The sequence below is a fragment of the Nansenia antarctica genome, assembly GCF_963989245.1.
Source record: "Nansenia antarctica genome assembly, chromosome: 19".
NCBI classification, from domain to species: Eukaryota; Metazoa; Chordata; class Actinopteri; order Argentiniformes; family Microstomatidae; genus Nansenia; species Nansenia antarctica.
In genome coordinates, this window is record NC_137692.1 from 12,683,334 (window position 1) to 12,699,590 (window position 16,257).

The following is a 16,257-nucleotide window of genomic DNA, read 5'->3' on the forward strand; positions in this document are numbered from 1 at the left end:
ACCCCGTCCCCCACCAGGCGGATCCGGTACTTGAACTTCAAGATGTCCGCCAGCTCCTTCAGCATGTCCACACAGAACCCCTCGTAGCGCTCGTTCCCCTCCAGAGCCTGGTGGTTTGGCCGCAGCATCACGTACGGGTTCTCCTGTAAAGGACTCGTTAGTATGAGTATGAGAGTAATACTCTAGAGTATTAGCTACTATATGATCATGTAACAGTGATGGGTTGGCGAACAATTCTCTTATCCTTGCATAAAGGCTGTCTCTTCTCTCATCCTCTCTTCACCTCCCCCCTCCTCCTTTCTCTCATCCTCTCCTCTCCTCTCCTCTCCCCTCCTCTCTCATCCTCTCCTCTCCTCTCCTCTCCCCTCCTCTCCCCTCCCCTCCCCTCCTCTCCTCCCCCATCCTCTCCTCTCCTCTCCTCTCCTCTCCCCTCCCCTCCCCTCCCCTCCCCTCCTCTCCTCTCCTCTCCTCCCCTCTCCTCTCCTCTCCTTTCCTCTCCTCTCCTCTCCTCTCCTCTCTCATCCTCTCCTCTCCCCTCCTCTCCTCTCTCATCCTCTCCTCTCCCCTCCTCTCCTCTCTCATCCTCTCCTCTCCCCTCCTCTCCTCTCTCATCCTCTCCTCTCCCCTCCTCTCCTCTCTCATCCTCTCCTCTCCTCTCTCATCTTCTCCTCTCCTCTCCTCTCCCCTCCTCTCCCCTCCTCTCCCCTCCTCTCCCCTCCTCTCCTCTCCTCTCTCATCCTCTCCTCTCCTCTCCTCTCCCCTCCTCTCCTCTCTCATCCTCTCCTCTCCTCTCCTCTCCCCTCCTCTCCTAGACATTTGTCAATCACAACGGCAGCATCTTCATCTGGGGGAGGAAAAAGCTTTTGCAAGTTACAAATCGTATCCGGATAACAGTCAATCCACACAGCACCACTTTACACCCCACAACAACAATGAACACATAGTGCTGCAATGTGTGTGTGTGTGTGTGTGTATATATATATATATATATATATATATATATATATATATATATATATATATATATAGTGTATATTAGATTAGATTAGATTCAACTTTATTGTCATCGCAGAGTACAAGTACAATACAACGAAATGCAGTTTAAGCATCCAACCAGAAGTGCAAATAGTGATATAAGGGAATGATATAATGATATACATATACTCCTGTATATATATTAGTGCTGTCAATCGATGTCGTTTAAGATATTCTCGGATTCTCCTATTTGATTTTCAGAAACATGCACAGTTCCATGATTTAATTAGTAATTGCCACAGAGAGTGGAGGTGATAGATGTATGCGACTTTGGTCTTTCAATGTTTTAGGGAATATATCTCACAGAATATAGCAATGTGAGAATATACACAAGGCCTACTTCCACATACTAATAGAGGATGTACTGGTGGTATGAGGGATAATCCCAGACAGGAGACAACTCGTGACGTTAGAATTCTAAGGTTCTATCTCCATTTTTGTCAAAATTTAGTTTTTTACATCATCTGATCCATTAGGTGTTTATAAATGCCTGTGTGGTGTTATTTTTAAAATGTTCACATTTTTGAGTTAGTAATTAGTCAAATACAAAGGTTCCGTCTCACAAAACATAATGGAATGTAAAAACTTTGACGCTCAATATCTCTGAACTACCCTTAACGGAGATAGAACCTTATCATTCTAAACTCACGAACTGCTGCCATGTATGATCAAATAAGTGTCGAAGTTCGCCTATTGGTGATTATTGAATATGGAATGGCATGAGTTTTGGAGTATGCCAACTCCCCTTCGCACATCCCACAAAAAAAATCCCATTTATTGCGGTCTATTGGTGCACAGTCTGTGTTGCTCAGGGCAGATGCACTTTGCAGTGACACCGAATTACCAGGATGGTCTTTGCACATGGTTTTTAGTGCTGTTCAGTGCTCTTTAGAGGAAGCAAATTGTAGCCCACAGTGTGTGTGATATCTCTCCCACGGATCACCACTCTCCATCTTTACCTCAGAGATCAAGCTGACGCTAGCAGGTTTACTAGCTAAGTGTCAAACCTGAGGTCATTATTATCAAATGAAGCCATAGACCTGCTGTAGCCAGGCAGCCACTAGAACAAAGCATTGTCCAGTCCTCCTTTACCATGTTTTACACACCCCTGTCATTGACGGACTCCCTCTCTGATAAAGCGTCTAATTTACAGTTTGATTTATCGTAATGTTGAAGAGGAAAGTCGATTTAAAGATGAGTTAGGAGTATTATCAACCGATCTGAGGACATATATAAAAAGGTCTTCATATTTCATACCACAACCCCTACCTCAAAGTCCATACCTGCCGTTCTTTACAGAACAGGTTTAATGGGGGTCTGTATCACCTTGTGCATGCAGCAGTGAATTAATGCCATTGTTGGGAGAGGACTCTTCAATAAATTGAGGAGTACTTTGTCACCTTCCCAAACGTGCGAGTTTTACAGAGTGTGTCCGAGGCGTTATAAAACCATTCTCTGTAACAGCGAGCTTTCAGAGGAGAGAGTCAATTGTACACAGCAGGCGTATGGGAGGTACAGTGTGGTAAAGTAAACAGTGATATCACTCAGTCACTCTTCTGTTGGGGAGCTGTGTTTGAAACAGCTTGGTGGTGATGGATTCGTCTCTCAGTCAAGGCCATGCTGCTCTATTATGGCGGCTAAAGAGGATGTTTCTCGAACTTTACAGAGATGACACACACACACACACACACACACACACACACACACACACCACTTGTCATCTGTTTCCTAGACACATGATTAGTTTCACGGCCCTCTCACAACCACACTGGACACACACACCCCCAACCCCCCCCCCCCTCCCACACGCACACACGCACGCACGCACACACACACAAACACCACTCTGTTCCAGACCGATAACAGAGAATAAAACTGCAACAGTATATTATGGACATTAGCCAAATCAGGTCCGTGAGGGCTGGAGTAAAATTGAAGCCACTGAATCAGAGCAAAGTCTAATAGTTCAACAGTGTGTGTGTGTGTGTGTGTGTGTGTGTGTGTGTGTCTGTGTGTATGTGTGTGTGTGTGTGTGTCTGTCTGTGTGTGTGTGCGCATGCAGGTGAACTACTGTTCAGGATGTAAAGAGACTACAGACAGACTAGGCCTGTGTGTGTGTGTGTGTGTGTGTGTGTGTGTGTGTGTGTCTGAACCTGTTGGCCCCTCAGTCAGAGTCACATGCAAATCGACATTTGTTAATTAGCTCATTAAAGCGGCCACGCGTGCTACCTCTCCGCCCCGCAACTTGACACCTTTGCTGTGCTCACGCTCCCGCCGCCATACAGGAAAGCAACAATATAAATGCTAATTTCAGAGCTCAGAGCTCTGCTGTAGCTGCCGGAGCATCGCAGCGTACCACCGGACGCTCTCTTTCCATCACACAATCCAGGCTTATTAAAGAGGAGCGGTTCATGGGCCAGTCGCACATCACACCTTCCGCCACATTCCAAAATGAGGAAAAGGGAAACGAATAAACAAACCTTCTGGTTTCAATTAACAGGTCTCTGTCGAGTGTCGACACCCGGAGGAGATGTGGGTTCGAGCCAGTTAATTAAACGCTGACCGTAATTCCGGCTAGGGCTGACTAGGTGATTGACGAGTGGAAGAGGAGGCAAAGAGTGGTTCTATATTTATCACCAGATAGCACCCGCTATTAGAGCTACTCACTCAGCTAGCCCTCTGGGTTTGACCTGTTTAACTGCAGACTAATAAAACCACACCTCGCGACAGACCTATCAATCATAGGAGTAAAACCCTGCATCAATCAATAACCTGCATGGTGACCGTTATCGAGCCAAACACTAAGCTTCTCTCGGGCGCTCTGCTTTTCTGTGTGTGTTGCCTTTCGCGTTCCAGAGGCAGTATACATTGCTGTATGCTGTATATATGCTGTATACATTCCTCAAGTGTACGCTCATCTAGAAATTCCACACAGAGACAGAACATCCACACAGAGACAGAACATCCACACAGATTAACAAATATTAATTTGTGGATATCCACAGCTGTCGAGTTGAGTGTAGGTTATCACAATTGTAACTGACTTGTCCTCTGGTCCCTGGGGTGGGTGGGTGGGTGGTTATTTGTTTTACTTTCTTTTATGTTTTGGGTCCCGACTTGTAATGTATGTCCCTAATACCCAGAAAGCTATATTGTAATTTGTGTGTTGTGGTGTGGTTGTATGGGCTGTTGGGGGCGTTGATTGCAGGATGTGGCCTTGTTGTCTTGTTTTGTCATTATGTTTGTTTGTTTTAAAAGAAAATAAAGAAATATTTGATCACAAAAAAAAAGAACATCCACACAGAGACAGAACCAATCTTTTTCTTTTTTGTTTAAAAAAAAAGAGGTCGTCTCAAGAAATACGTGCGTCCAAACGAAAACCACTGAAAAGGCTGTAACGCTGCCACAAATGACACCAAAAACAGAGAAGAAGAATGGAGCGTGCGTAAAAACGTGTGCGATGAACAATCATACAAAGAAGAACAATGGCGAAAAATAAAGGAATTATTTCATATTATTGAATAATATAATATTCAATATTGCAGAACGTGTTGTCGCTGTTCTCCATGTCCACTTGTTGCTGAAGGTGGTAGTAGAGGAGCAACAGTACATTTTGCTGTAAAAGCCCAATCAAGCTCAATAGCTTCTGCAGCACGAACAACCCTGTAAGGTCGCCATTGTTGTTGTTGTTGTTGGCTGGGTTAGCGCATGGGGGTTAAGGGAGAGGTGGGGCTATGGCGTTATCGGTTGAGGAAAGATGCCTATGGCTTGTAAAGACGGAAATGCAAGGGTGGCATCTTCAGCTAATAGAATTGATGTCTCCCATTCACAATCACAGGGGCATTCTGTTGTACCAATTGTAACACACCAAAGTGAATACTACAATTTCAAGGTATAAAGAAATGCATTTCTGTCTTTGAAAGCTTTCTCCTTTCTCCAATGTCAAGAGGAATGCATGCGCACACACACACACACACACACACACACACACACACTGGAGAATGACACCGAGAACGTATAGGCTTTAGCCCTAGGGCATATTTAATATGGAATAATGAACCACAGGGGGTTAAAGTCAAACTTAGATTCTTGTCCTTCAAACTGTAAGGATCAGGGGGGCTGTAATCAACTACGGTTCTTCTCAGACGGAGGATAGGGGTAGAAGGATAGCTGGGGGGGGGGCATTCTCTAGTCTCCGGCTGTCGGGCCTGTTCACTAGGCTGCGCCCGACCGGTTGCTACGGAGATAGTAGAAAACACATTCATAAGAACGCTCTTGAATAAGTGGCCGCTGCACGGCTCTCACCCTCCCTCTCCGTCCGGGTAATAATAATAATAATAATAATAACTTTAATTTATATAGCGCCTTTCAAAAAGCCCAAGGACGCTTTACAGGGGAATGATCGGACAGACAAAACAGAAAACAAACCAAACAACACTGAAACAATGACTAGGGGCCAAAGGCCTTGGAGAACAGATGAGTTTTGAGGGCTAGTTTGAAGGAGTCCAGGGTGGGGGTTCCCTCACGCTCAGGGGTAGCTGTGGGTAAGAGGTGGGCCAGGGGGGGTTGGGCTCCGTGTTTAGGCCCTGGCTCACTCCTTGCAGATTGCGAGATGCAGGGCAGCTGTGTAACAAGCTGCAGCAGGCCCTGTCTGGGTGGCGCTGTCCATGGTGCTGCAGTTCGTGATTAGTATTACAAGGTTCTATCTACATTTTTGTCAAAATTGAGTTTTTTACATAATCTGATCCATTAGGTGTTTATTAATGCCTGTGTGGTGTTATTTTTAAAATGTTGAAATTTTTTAGTTAGTAATTCATAAAATACAAAGGTTCCATCTCACAAAACATAATGGAATGTAAAAACTTTGACGCTCAATATCTCTGAACTACCCTAAACGGAGATAGAACCTTATAATTCTAAGCTCACGAGTTACTGATCCCCCGGGCGAAAGGCAGTGTTGCCACAACACACACACACACATGAACGTAACGCACACAGACACACACACACACACTGCTTCACTCTCAGGTCAGTGTAGACTGAGTGCACACTACAGAGAGAGAGAGAGAGACTCACATGTTCATCTATAGAACGTGTCAACGTGCCTTCAAACAGTAAACTGTGAGTGCAGCAATAGCCACGCACAAGCGATCTGCTGTCTTCGCTTTGATACAAGGCACGTCTAGTCGAGCCCACGCTCACACACACACACACACATGTATGCACATAAGCACACGCACACTGTTGGAGAGGATTGTACAAGGTCATCTGCTGTCATCACTGCTCATAAACCAGGCGACCCTCAGGTACTTTAAAACACCACAGAGAGTCTCAAACATGACGGCTTATCACTTTCACTGATGTACTATAGTACAGAGGAGCTACCACAGATCAGTACCTGTCCTCAGCCATGGGTGGGGGTCATTTGATCAAGTGAGTAAAAAATGTTTTATTCCTTTGCACTCGATAACATTTCAGGACCCTCCTTTCATGACTTTTCCTAGATATGTGCGTTCTACCACCCAGTATCCTTACATTTTCAAAATCACATCAGGATAAGCTAGTATAAAGTTATTTTGCAGTTTTTCTGTGTAGGAAGCAGGCTAATTTACAAGAGGTGCCAACTAGTGGTCTTTGTGTGGAAGTAGCAGCTTCCCATTCTAAAGACAATGGTCATTTGAGGCGCTAAGAGTAGGTGAAATAGGCACCTAGGCTGTTCTAGTGTTAATAGGCACGGCTGTCCTAGTGTTAATAGGCACGACTGTCCTAGTGTTAATAGGCACTGCTGTCCTAGTGTTAAAACAAACTTAGCAGAGGGCAAACCATGTGATAATGAAACTAAAGGAGCAAACCTCCTGTACAGAAATACCTCTCCTATTACTACAGTGGTAAGACGAACCTTTGAGTATTATTTGGTCACCGACTTCCAGAGGACAAAAACAAACCTCATCTGTAACAAACTCTCCACCATGATTACGCCTCAACTATCGCCTCAAATTCAATCCAGCACTGTTGACTCTGGTTTGTGGTTTGTTTGCAGTGCTGCAGTGCCGTAGTGACAGCTGTGTATAGCAGTTCACACACACACACACACACACGCACACGCACACAGACACACACGCACACAGATACACACGCACACAGATACACACACACACACACGCACACGCAGACACACACGCACACAGATACACACACACACAGACACACACGCACACAAATACACACGCACACAGATACACACGCACACAGATATACACGCACACAGACACACACGCACAATGGTGACAGGGTGTGTGTAGGAGGTAATGAAGCAGTGTCTCAGAGGGGGCTACTCTACAGGTGAAGAATCCTCCTGGAGCCTGGCTTCCCCGCAGCCTGCCCGCCCACTAGTGAGATAAGGCCGACACGGCAATCACGTCGTGATGAACGACTTGTGATAGCGGCTGAAAATTGCTCCTCGGTGGCTTCTTAAATTCGGTCGGTTTGGATTGGAGGACTCTATATCTATAAAGTGAAATCAACACACGACGTATAGTTCCTCAATTCCCTCCCACTTGGTCTCTCTCGCCGCACGATATAGTTTCATTTGTAACAAGCCCCCAGTGAAACCAACCAACCATTCCTACTGCATCTACCCCCAATCTCTCTCAATGAGGCCTTCCCCGGACTAATATGAAGGCCTTAATCCCCACTCCCTCCCAGCTGTTAAGACTGACATTCAGACTAACACAGTGGCCATTTATTTGTCCTGGTTACAAGCTACTTGGGTCTTATCTTGTGAATTGATCAGGTAATAGAGGGAGAGAGAGAGGTGTAAGAAAATAAAGGACACGTCTCACAGCTTTCTGTGTTTAAGGAATCTTTTACTTGGTGTAATCAGGCAGCAGAGCCCATACTCTGGGTTCAGCTGCGTGGTCGGAACCAATAACTCAGTTTTTTTCCCACAGCCCTTGTAGTGGTTTAACGCTTTGATCTATTCTCCAGCCTGCAGCAGCAGTACACAAAAAATTACCGTCCGCTTGTCATACCATATCGATTGATTCATTTCTGGGTGCGGTGAAACCCAGTTCCCCACCAGTGAGCAGTAGGACTGGATAGTGTCAGATTCCTCTGTATGAATTATGTATTCCTAATATATTACTCTTGGTTGCTCTCTAGTATGGTTTTGCTGAGACCCGCTTAACAAGAAAACACGTTTGGATATGGCATGTAACTCACTGTCAGTGTGTCAGCAACAAACATACAAACTTGTACACACAGCTTAGTAAACAACACATGTAACCCAAAAACAAAGCAGAAGGTGTATTGACAGACCACAGTCCCATGAATAGTATGTTGATCGACGAAACTTTCTCTGTGGATAAAGTCCTTGATGGCGGCAGTCTTGTCAACAAACAGACACATGCACATGGCTAGTTATGAGGATGTGGGTCGGGAGTACCAAAGGGGACACGCCCCCTCAAAAATATGAATACTACCCCCACCCAAGTTTGCTAACAAACTGTAGGTATTTGCTGAATGTAAAACTGTTGGTTATGATATTGAGTGGGTTCTTCATCGCTTCAATTTTCGTCATGCAAAGAACACATTTTTTCACAACAAGACTTGTTTCGCTCGATTGCGAGGTTTCACAATTCCCGACATGCAGACCTTTTCACCAAGCTGTGACACATATTTAGTTATTTTTTAAGAAATATTGACATATCGATATTTGATCTTTCAAACAATATCGATCTATAGATAAAGGAGATGTAATTGAACCAAAAAAAGAAAAGAAAATGTAACTTTGTTATCATTTGCTAAACCAAAATGAACTCTGATGCCTGTTCCTACTGAGGAAAAAGTTAGGACAGCCTATGACGTAATAGCTGGCCCCCTTTGGCTGAAATAACCTCAATTAGATGTTTCCTATAACTGCCTACCAGTCTCTGACATTGGTAGAATGTTTTTCTCACTCATCCATGCAGAATCCCTTCAGCTGTGTGATGGTTGAGGGGTGTCTTGCATGCGCAGCCCGTTCCAAATCATCCTACAGTATCTCAATAAGATCTGGGCTTTGACTTGGCCATTCCAGAACTCTGCTGGGTGCTGGTAGGCAAACTGGCTAGTAGTCGCTCTATGTGTAGAGGGCTGCAAGGGAATTTTCCTGGCTACATAGTGTACAGGTTTTTACTTTTGCCTGCTTGCGGCTCTGTCAGTATTGATTGATTGATTGACTGATTGACTGAAAATGTTCATTGTGTGAAGCGCATTGAGTTGCATCTTGTAAGAAATGCGCTATACAAATAACATTTGATTTGATTTGATTTGAATTGTTGTCTTTGGTTTGTTTGCGCCAAACATGTCTTCTGTTACTGTGGCCAAGTAATTCAACTTTGGATTCATCTGTCCAAAGCACATTGTTCCAGAAGTCCTGGTGTTTGTCTAGGTCAGTGGTCGACAACCTGTGGTTCCGGAGCCTTTTGTCCATCTCCAGTGGCTCCCTTTGGCTTTGATCAGAAATGATATGGAAATGAACATTCTACAATTGTAACTATGTGTAGCCTATACTTATATCTTTTTTTCGTCAACTATAATGTGTGTCAAGCATTTAATTTTGCAGAACGTCAATAGCGGTGGCTAATAGCTAGTGGTGGCTAATAGCTTATTAATAGCTAATACTCTTATAATAAAAAAATATAAGTCAAGGAGGAACATAGAGAATTGAATGGTGCTTGAACAGATTTGTTTGCTATTACCACAAACGCTGTTGGCTTACTGCTATGCTTGATCTGCGGTGAGAAATGAGCTAACAACAAAACAAGTAATATTGAAAGACATTTCCAGAACAAGCACACTGCATTTTCTGAAAAGAGCAGAGCAAATGTACTTTTAAGAACTGGATCAAATCTCCAAACTCAACTACGGCTGCTAGTTTTGTGGCAGCTCAGGTGATAGTAAGGCATGTAAAGCCATTCACGGAGGGTGAATACATGAAAGAGTTCATTAAAATATCAGACCATCTATTCTCAGACAAAACCGAGATAGTCCCGAAAAGTAAAGATATGCCTCTCATGACAGAGAAGACAGTTATGCTCTCCATGACGTCAAAGACAGGGCCATAACATTGGCAACAGACATCACCAGTCAGCAAATCGAGGACATAAATTCTGCTCCAGCATACTCAATTGCCTGCGATGAGTCAAGCCACGTGAACGATTGAGCAGACAGCGTTGCTATGCAGGTATATGTGAACTCTGATGGGCCGCAGGAAGAAGTCATTGAGTTGATGCCACTGAAACGCCACGGGGAGGACACGGGGAGGACATTTGTGAGGCTGTTGTGAACTGTTTAAAAGCCAATAAACCCCTGCCACATGGTGTCAGTGGCTACAGATGTGGCACCCAGTATGAGAGGAACACAGAAGGGGTTTGTGACTTTACTACAGAAGTAATTTGATCGAAAGCTGCTTACGTTTCATTGCGTTCACTGCGTCCTTGCCCTGATGTTTTTTTTTTTTACAGCAACCTCCTTGCACACCTCCCATAAAAATCAAACTTGTGCAGTCTCTTTCTGATAGTAGACGAGTGTAGTTTTACCTCAACTGTGGCAAGAGCTACTAAGTCCAGTGCTAACATTTGAGCTCTTAGGCTGAACTTGCTAGGACGTAGGACGGCCTGACCCGGCCATCTTGGCAGTGGTTTGAAACGTTCTCCACTTAGGCCTATCAATTATTTTCTGGACAGTGGAATGGTTGATTTCAAATAGTTTGTCGATCTTTATAAATCCCTTCCCTAGACTCATACACATCGACGACCTTCTTTCTGAAGGCCTCAGTAAGCTCTTTTGATGTCGCCATGGTGACACCACTCACTTCAACAATCAAGAGGCCTTGCAGCTAGAGAGGCCCGCTAGCAGTCAGAAGGTCCAATGACACTCTTTGCAACGACACTCTTCTTGACACTCAAATAAGCTAAAAACGCAAACATGTCATCGACAAATCACTCAATAAAATTACAAATATGTCGTTTTTGAATCAATATCTTTGTTTTCATAGGGTCTCTGATTTGCATAGGAATCAGTTACACACTGTGTGGATCAGGTTGTCATTACAAATTGAGCAAATGGAGAGGAACAAAACGGCTCAGGAATGCGACCCTGAGGCTTGGGGAGACTTACACAAATCTACAAAGTTGAATGGTGGAGAGGAATCTCATCTCAGTCACTCTACAAAATTGGTCTATAACCAAGTGGCCAAAAATAATCTCTTAATGGAAAGATAATCTATCTCATATCCATAATTGTGTTTGCAACAATGAATTCGAGTGATACAGTAAAGAAAGTGACTGGAAATGTGTTTATTTGGTTTTAATACACAGCATTACGTTTAGTGCAAATCCAGCACATGCAATGCAGTTTCTGCACAATCTCTTGTGTGAAGAATAATGGTAGCTGCCTCAAGTTATTGGCATATTTGTCACTGGCAGCGACTGAGGAGTTTGTCAGGATCAAGAGAAAATGCAAACATTGTAGTTGGTAGTGACATCCTAATCTACAATGTGTAATTGATTCCTATGCAAATCAGAGACCCTATAAAAACAAAGATATTAATTCCCTAAATCACATGAACTATTGTTCTTGCATTAAGATGGACTCAATTTGACTTATTGAGTCATTTGTTTATTACATTTTTAAATTTTAGCACATTTTAAGAGTGTCAAAGCAAAGGGTCTTTCAATTTGAATACATTTGCAGAAAAAACCTGTTTTCACTTTGTCATTCTGGGGTATTGTGTGTGGATTTATGTCAAATTATTTGAATTTAATCTATTTTAAATTGAGTCACAATTTAAAAACACAACAAAATGTGGAAAAAGTGAAGGTGTCTGAATACTTTCTGAATGCACTGTACATCTCTCAATAGTGTTAAATGAAGATAAAATGTCAGCATGTTGAAATATGTTGAAAAAGACAAAGGTTCTCATCTAACTTGTTCACATGACTGAATATGCCCTTATGCTTTACCTCAGTGGTCTAATACAGTCTTGTGAAGTGCAGACAAGTCAGGTGTGAATCTGTCTGCTGAGGAAGGCTGTGAGGAGAGCAGGGTAGAGGGTACGTGTCTTCCTCCAGGCTCTTTGTGACTGGGAGGACACTGGGAGGACAAACTAACTATATTTCCTGTCAACGACACCCCAGCCGAAAATTGCTGCCGAATAACAGGCCATCAGCCGCAGGAATTACATCGACAATGTCTCCTTGTCGTCATTGAGACTTCAATAGTCAGGCCCAGCCCCATAGCTGGCATCTAAAGCACTCCTACTAAACACAACAAATGTTCACCTATACCGGAGTACAGATGGAGGACCAGGTTGTGTATCCGTGACAGTATCTAGTGGGGCAGCTAAATGCATTTTTCTAGGAAAATCATTCACAAGTGGATAAAGGCATCAACATTGGTCCAAATGCTCCTTGTGTATTGCTCTTTTGATAAAACATTTAAAAATATATCTATAACTTTTTCCAAGATGGCCACCATTTTCAGCCTGGAAATACTTTTTTGGGGGGGAAAGTTTGTATAGAATTGTCCAATATGAATGATCTTGATATCAAACCATACGTTTTGACCACAGGGAAGCCAGATTTATAACTCTGGAGAGGCCAAGAAGCTTCCTTCTAATTCCAATCCAGAACAGAAAAGTCCTAACATGACGTTAGCGTTAGTTACGTGTCACTGCTCATTATGCTGAGTTCTTAGCAATGGCCATAGACCATTTTCATGAGCAGGCCAATGCAGTCATCGAGGCTGACGGTAGAGACATTGGTATCACTGAGGATCCATCAGCACTGAGAAGATGGATGGTAGCTGGCCCTGAAGTCAGCCACTTAGTCACACAGTATGAGGCACCTTCTGCAGCCAAAGAGACAAGTGAACATGCCATGCAATGTTGGTGCTTTCATCCACAAGTGAACAATGTTTACCTTATCTGCTACACTAATCAGGGAGAGCACTACAATGTGGTATAAATAGGTAAAATACTATGTACCACTACTGCATTCTGGCTCTATGTCAGTTGAAGGGTCCAGTCTTGCCTTTGTGTACATACTTGTAGAAAGGTGAGAGGGGCAAGGTGCTGCTTACTACTGTCATTATTCAGTTCTCTCTGATTCTCAGGAATGTCTATAAGGAGTATGGTTTGATTTGTATGAGAGTGTGTGTACTCACCAGTATAGAGGTGATGATGAGAGTGTGTGTACTCACCAGTATAGTAGTGATGATGAGAGTGTGTGTACTCACGAGTATAGTAGTGATGGTGAGAGTCGTGTTGAATAGTGATTCGGTCACGTTGACGGGCGGACGCTTCCTCTCCATGGATAGTCCCTGCTCGGAGTGCCACTGGCCAATCTAGAAGAATAACACACACACACACACACACACACACACACACACACAGACACAGACACAGACACAGACACAGACAGACATAGACGAACACAGACAGACACAGACACAGACACACACACACACACACACACACACACACACACACACACGCACACACACACACACACATAGTGAGTTCACCAAAAAGCCAGGCAGCCTATCAAATAAGAAAAGAGTGAATCCTCCTTGAGAGTACCAACCTCTCCTGCTTAAGAGAATCAGTCCCTATGCCCTTCACAAGGTCACAATAAAGAGGCTGAGATAAATAGAGAGAGACAGAAAGAGAGGGCGGGGATAAGAAGACAAAGGCAGCAGCACACAGCCTCCTTGAAGAAATAACTCAGGGCGTGTGTTCAATCAGAAACAACAGAATGGTTTCATTAACGCAATTACACCCCGATCCTCTGAAGCGCTCCAATGTCCTCATTATCATTAGAGCACTGCTGGCGTCTGGCTACCCTGACTCCTCCAGAACACCTCCGTGCTACACGCACACGCACACGCACACGCACAGAGACAGACGCACACGCACAGAGACAGACGCACAGACACAGACACAGAGACAGAGACAGAGGCACACGCACACGCACACGCACAGACACAGAGAGAGACGCACACGCACACGCACACAGACACACACACACACACACACACACAGTAGTCCTACAGCATGCTTTAGTTTTACTTTGTTCCTGTAATTACAAAGCAGAATGGTTCATTACCATCTGTTTGTGAGGGACATGTGTGTGTGTGTGTGTGTGTGTGTGTGTGTGTCCCTGACATTTTGTACAATATGTGTGTGCTCATTTTCAGCAGGGGAGTACTAATACCAGGTCTGCTGTGTAGAGGGTCAACAGCATCAAGTTCCTGGGGGTTCACATCACCAACAACCTAACCTGGGAGGTACACACCAACCAGGTGGTGAAAAAAGCACAATGTCGCCACTTCCATCTCAGGCAGCTGAAAGATTTCAGCTTAGGGCCTAAGATCCTCTAGGCCTTCTTCAGAGGCACAACCCGAGAGCATCCTGACGGGTTGCATCACTGCCTGGTACGGGAACTGCACTGCCCTAAACCACAAAGCGCTGCAAAGGGTAGTGAGGACAGCTGAGAAGATCAACGGATGTGAGCTTCCCTCCATCCACGACACCTACAAGGACCGGTGTGTCAAAAAGGCCCTCAGGATTATTAGGGACCCCGGTCACCCCAAACTGTTGGAGCTACTGTCGTCGGGGAAACGGTACTGAAGCCTCTGGGCTAAAACCCAGAGGCTGTCAAACAGCTATTTCCCCCAACCAACCCCACGCACACTATAAGAATGAACATATTACAGTATTATAACTACTGCACAGTCTTGTAGTACTTGTATACCATTGGACTCATTTACGTACTGTATTGTATTACATTGCATTTCATATCGTTTCATACCGTCGCACAGCATTTCTGCACTATTGAAGCCACTATAAAATCCACCACTTTATTACTTTATCAAAGTAGGGTGACTTTCTTACTTACTTACATTACTTATTATTTTTTTGTAATTAATGTGTTTTTTTGTATCTGAATGCTGCAATGTCAATGTCGAGGAACCAAAGCCAAATCATTTTACTCTTGTGTACTTATACAGTAAGATAATAATAAAAGGGATTCTGATTCTGAATCTGAATAGTGATTTTGACTATTCATTTTTTATATAACCATTATTTAACCATGTCTCATTGAGATAACATCTCAACATCTCTATTTCATAAAGAGAGACCTGGTCCAGTACAGCAGCAAAAGGAAAACAATATTTCAGACAAATCACAAATGTACAAACTCCCATAGCAGGTTACACGTTTTCCTTCCTTTCAATAAAAACATCTAAAGTAGCCTATAGGGAGAGTTTGAGAACATACAACTCTGCCAAGCTTGTTCATATATACGACATGAAAACATCTTACAGAACACATGTCAGTAAACATATTCAGATGTGCAGTATTCCTGCTGGTTTGGCTGCACAGCATGCCATAAGTCGATATGGGGTGTTTTTGAAGATAAAAATAAAGAAATAAATAAACCTTAGAGCTTTGCTTTGGCTACAGAATGTGTCCCACTGTTTGTTTCAAGGCTAAATTGCTGTGAGTCCTCCAGTCCTATGAGATTTCAGCATGCAGCAGTGAATAATCCAGGTTCAATCTGAGAGTCGTTTACCCATTGTTCCACTACTCCTGATGTACACAGAGGAACAACATGATGCCCGGAATCAGATAGATTTCCTCTGAGAATAATGATCAAAAGATCTCTGATTCCATTTTCTTCCTCTCTGCTCCTAGCTAACAACATGGACAGAATACAAACACAGACCCAACAGTGGGTGTAGTAGCTGTGTGTGGTAGTAGATGTGCATGTGTGTGTGTGTTGGTAATGGAGTTAATGGGAGGAAGCGTTCACATTGTTGGCACCTGGGAAATGTGTTCAGCAATCATCTGTGTGTGTGTGTGTGTGTGTGTGTGCGTGTGTGTCTTTGTGTGTGTGTGTGTGGGTGTGTGTGTGTGTGTGTGTGTGTGTGTGTGTGTGTGTGTTGGTAATGGAGTTAATGGGAGGAAGCGTTCACATTGTTGGCACCTGGGAAATGTGTTCAGCAATCATCTGTGTGTGTGTGTGTGTGTGTGTGTGTGTGTGTGTGTGTGTGTGTGTAAGCGTGGGTGTGTGTGTGTGTGTGTGTGTGTCTTTGTGTGTGTGTGTGTGTGTGCGCGTGTGTGTGTGTGTGAGTGTGTGCGTGTCCGTGTGCGTGTAACCAAGCAGTTGATTGAGA

At 43.9% G+C, this 16,257-nt stretch overlaps 1 protein-coding gene across 1 annotated transcript in view; it reads right to left on the reverse strand.

The window, feature by feature from the left end:
• Window positions 1-16,257, reverse strand: part of grik4 (glutamate receptor, ionotropic, kainate 4) — a gene marked incomplete at both ends in the record, with an annotated part of 174,973 nt that overhangs the window by 27,064 nt on the left and 131,652 nt on the right. Inside the window, 2 exons of the mRNA XM_080549354.1 lie at window positions 1-143; window positions 13,315-13,422. The exon at window positions 1-143 is cut by the window's left edge and continues 61 nt beyond it. Of these exons, the coding sequence (XP_080405480.1) occupies window positions 1-143; window positions 13,315-13,422 (251 nt within the window). The remainder of the gene's footprint in view (window positions 144-13,314; window positions 13,423-16,257) is intronic.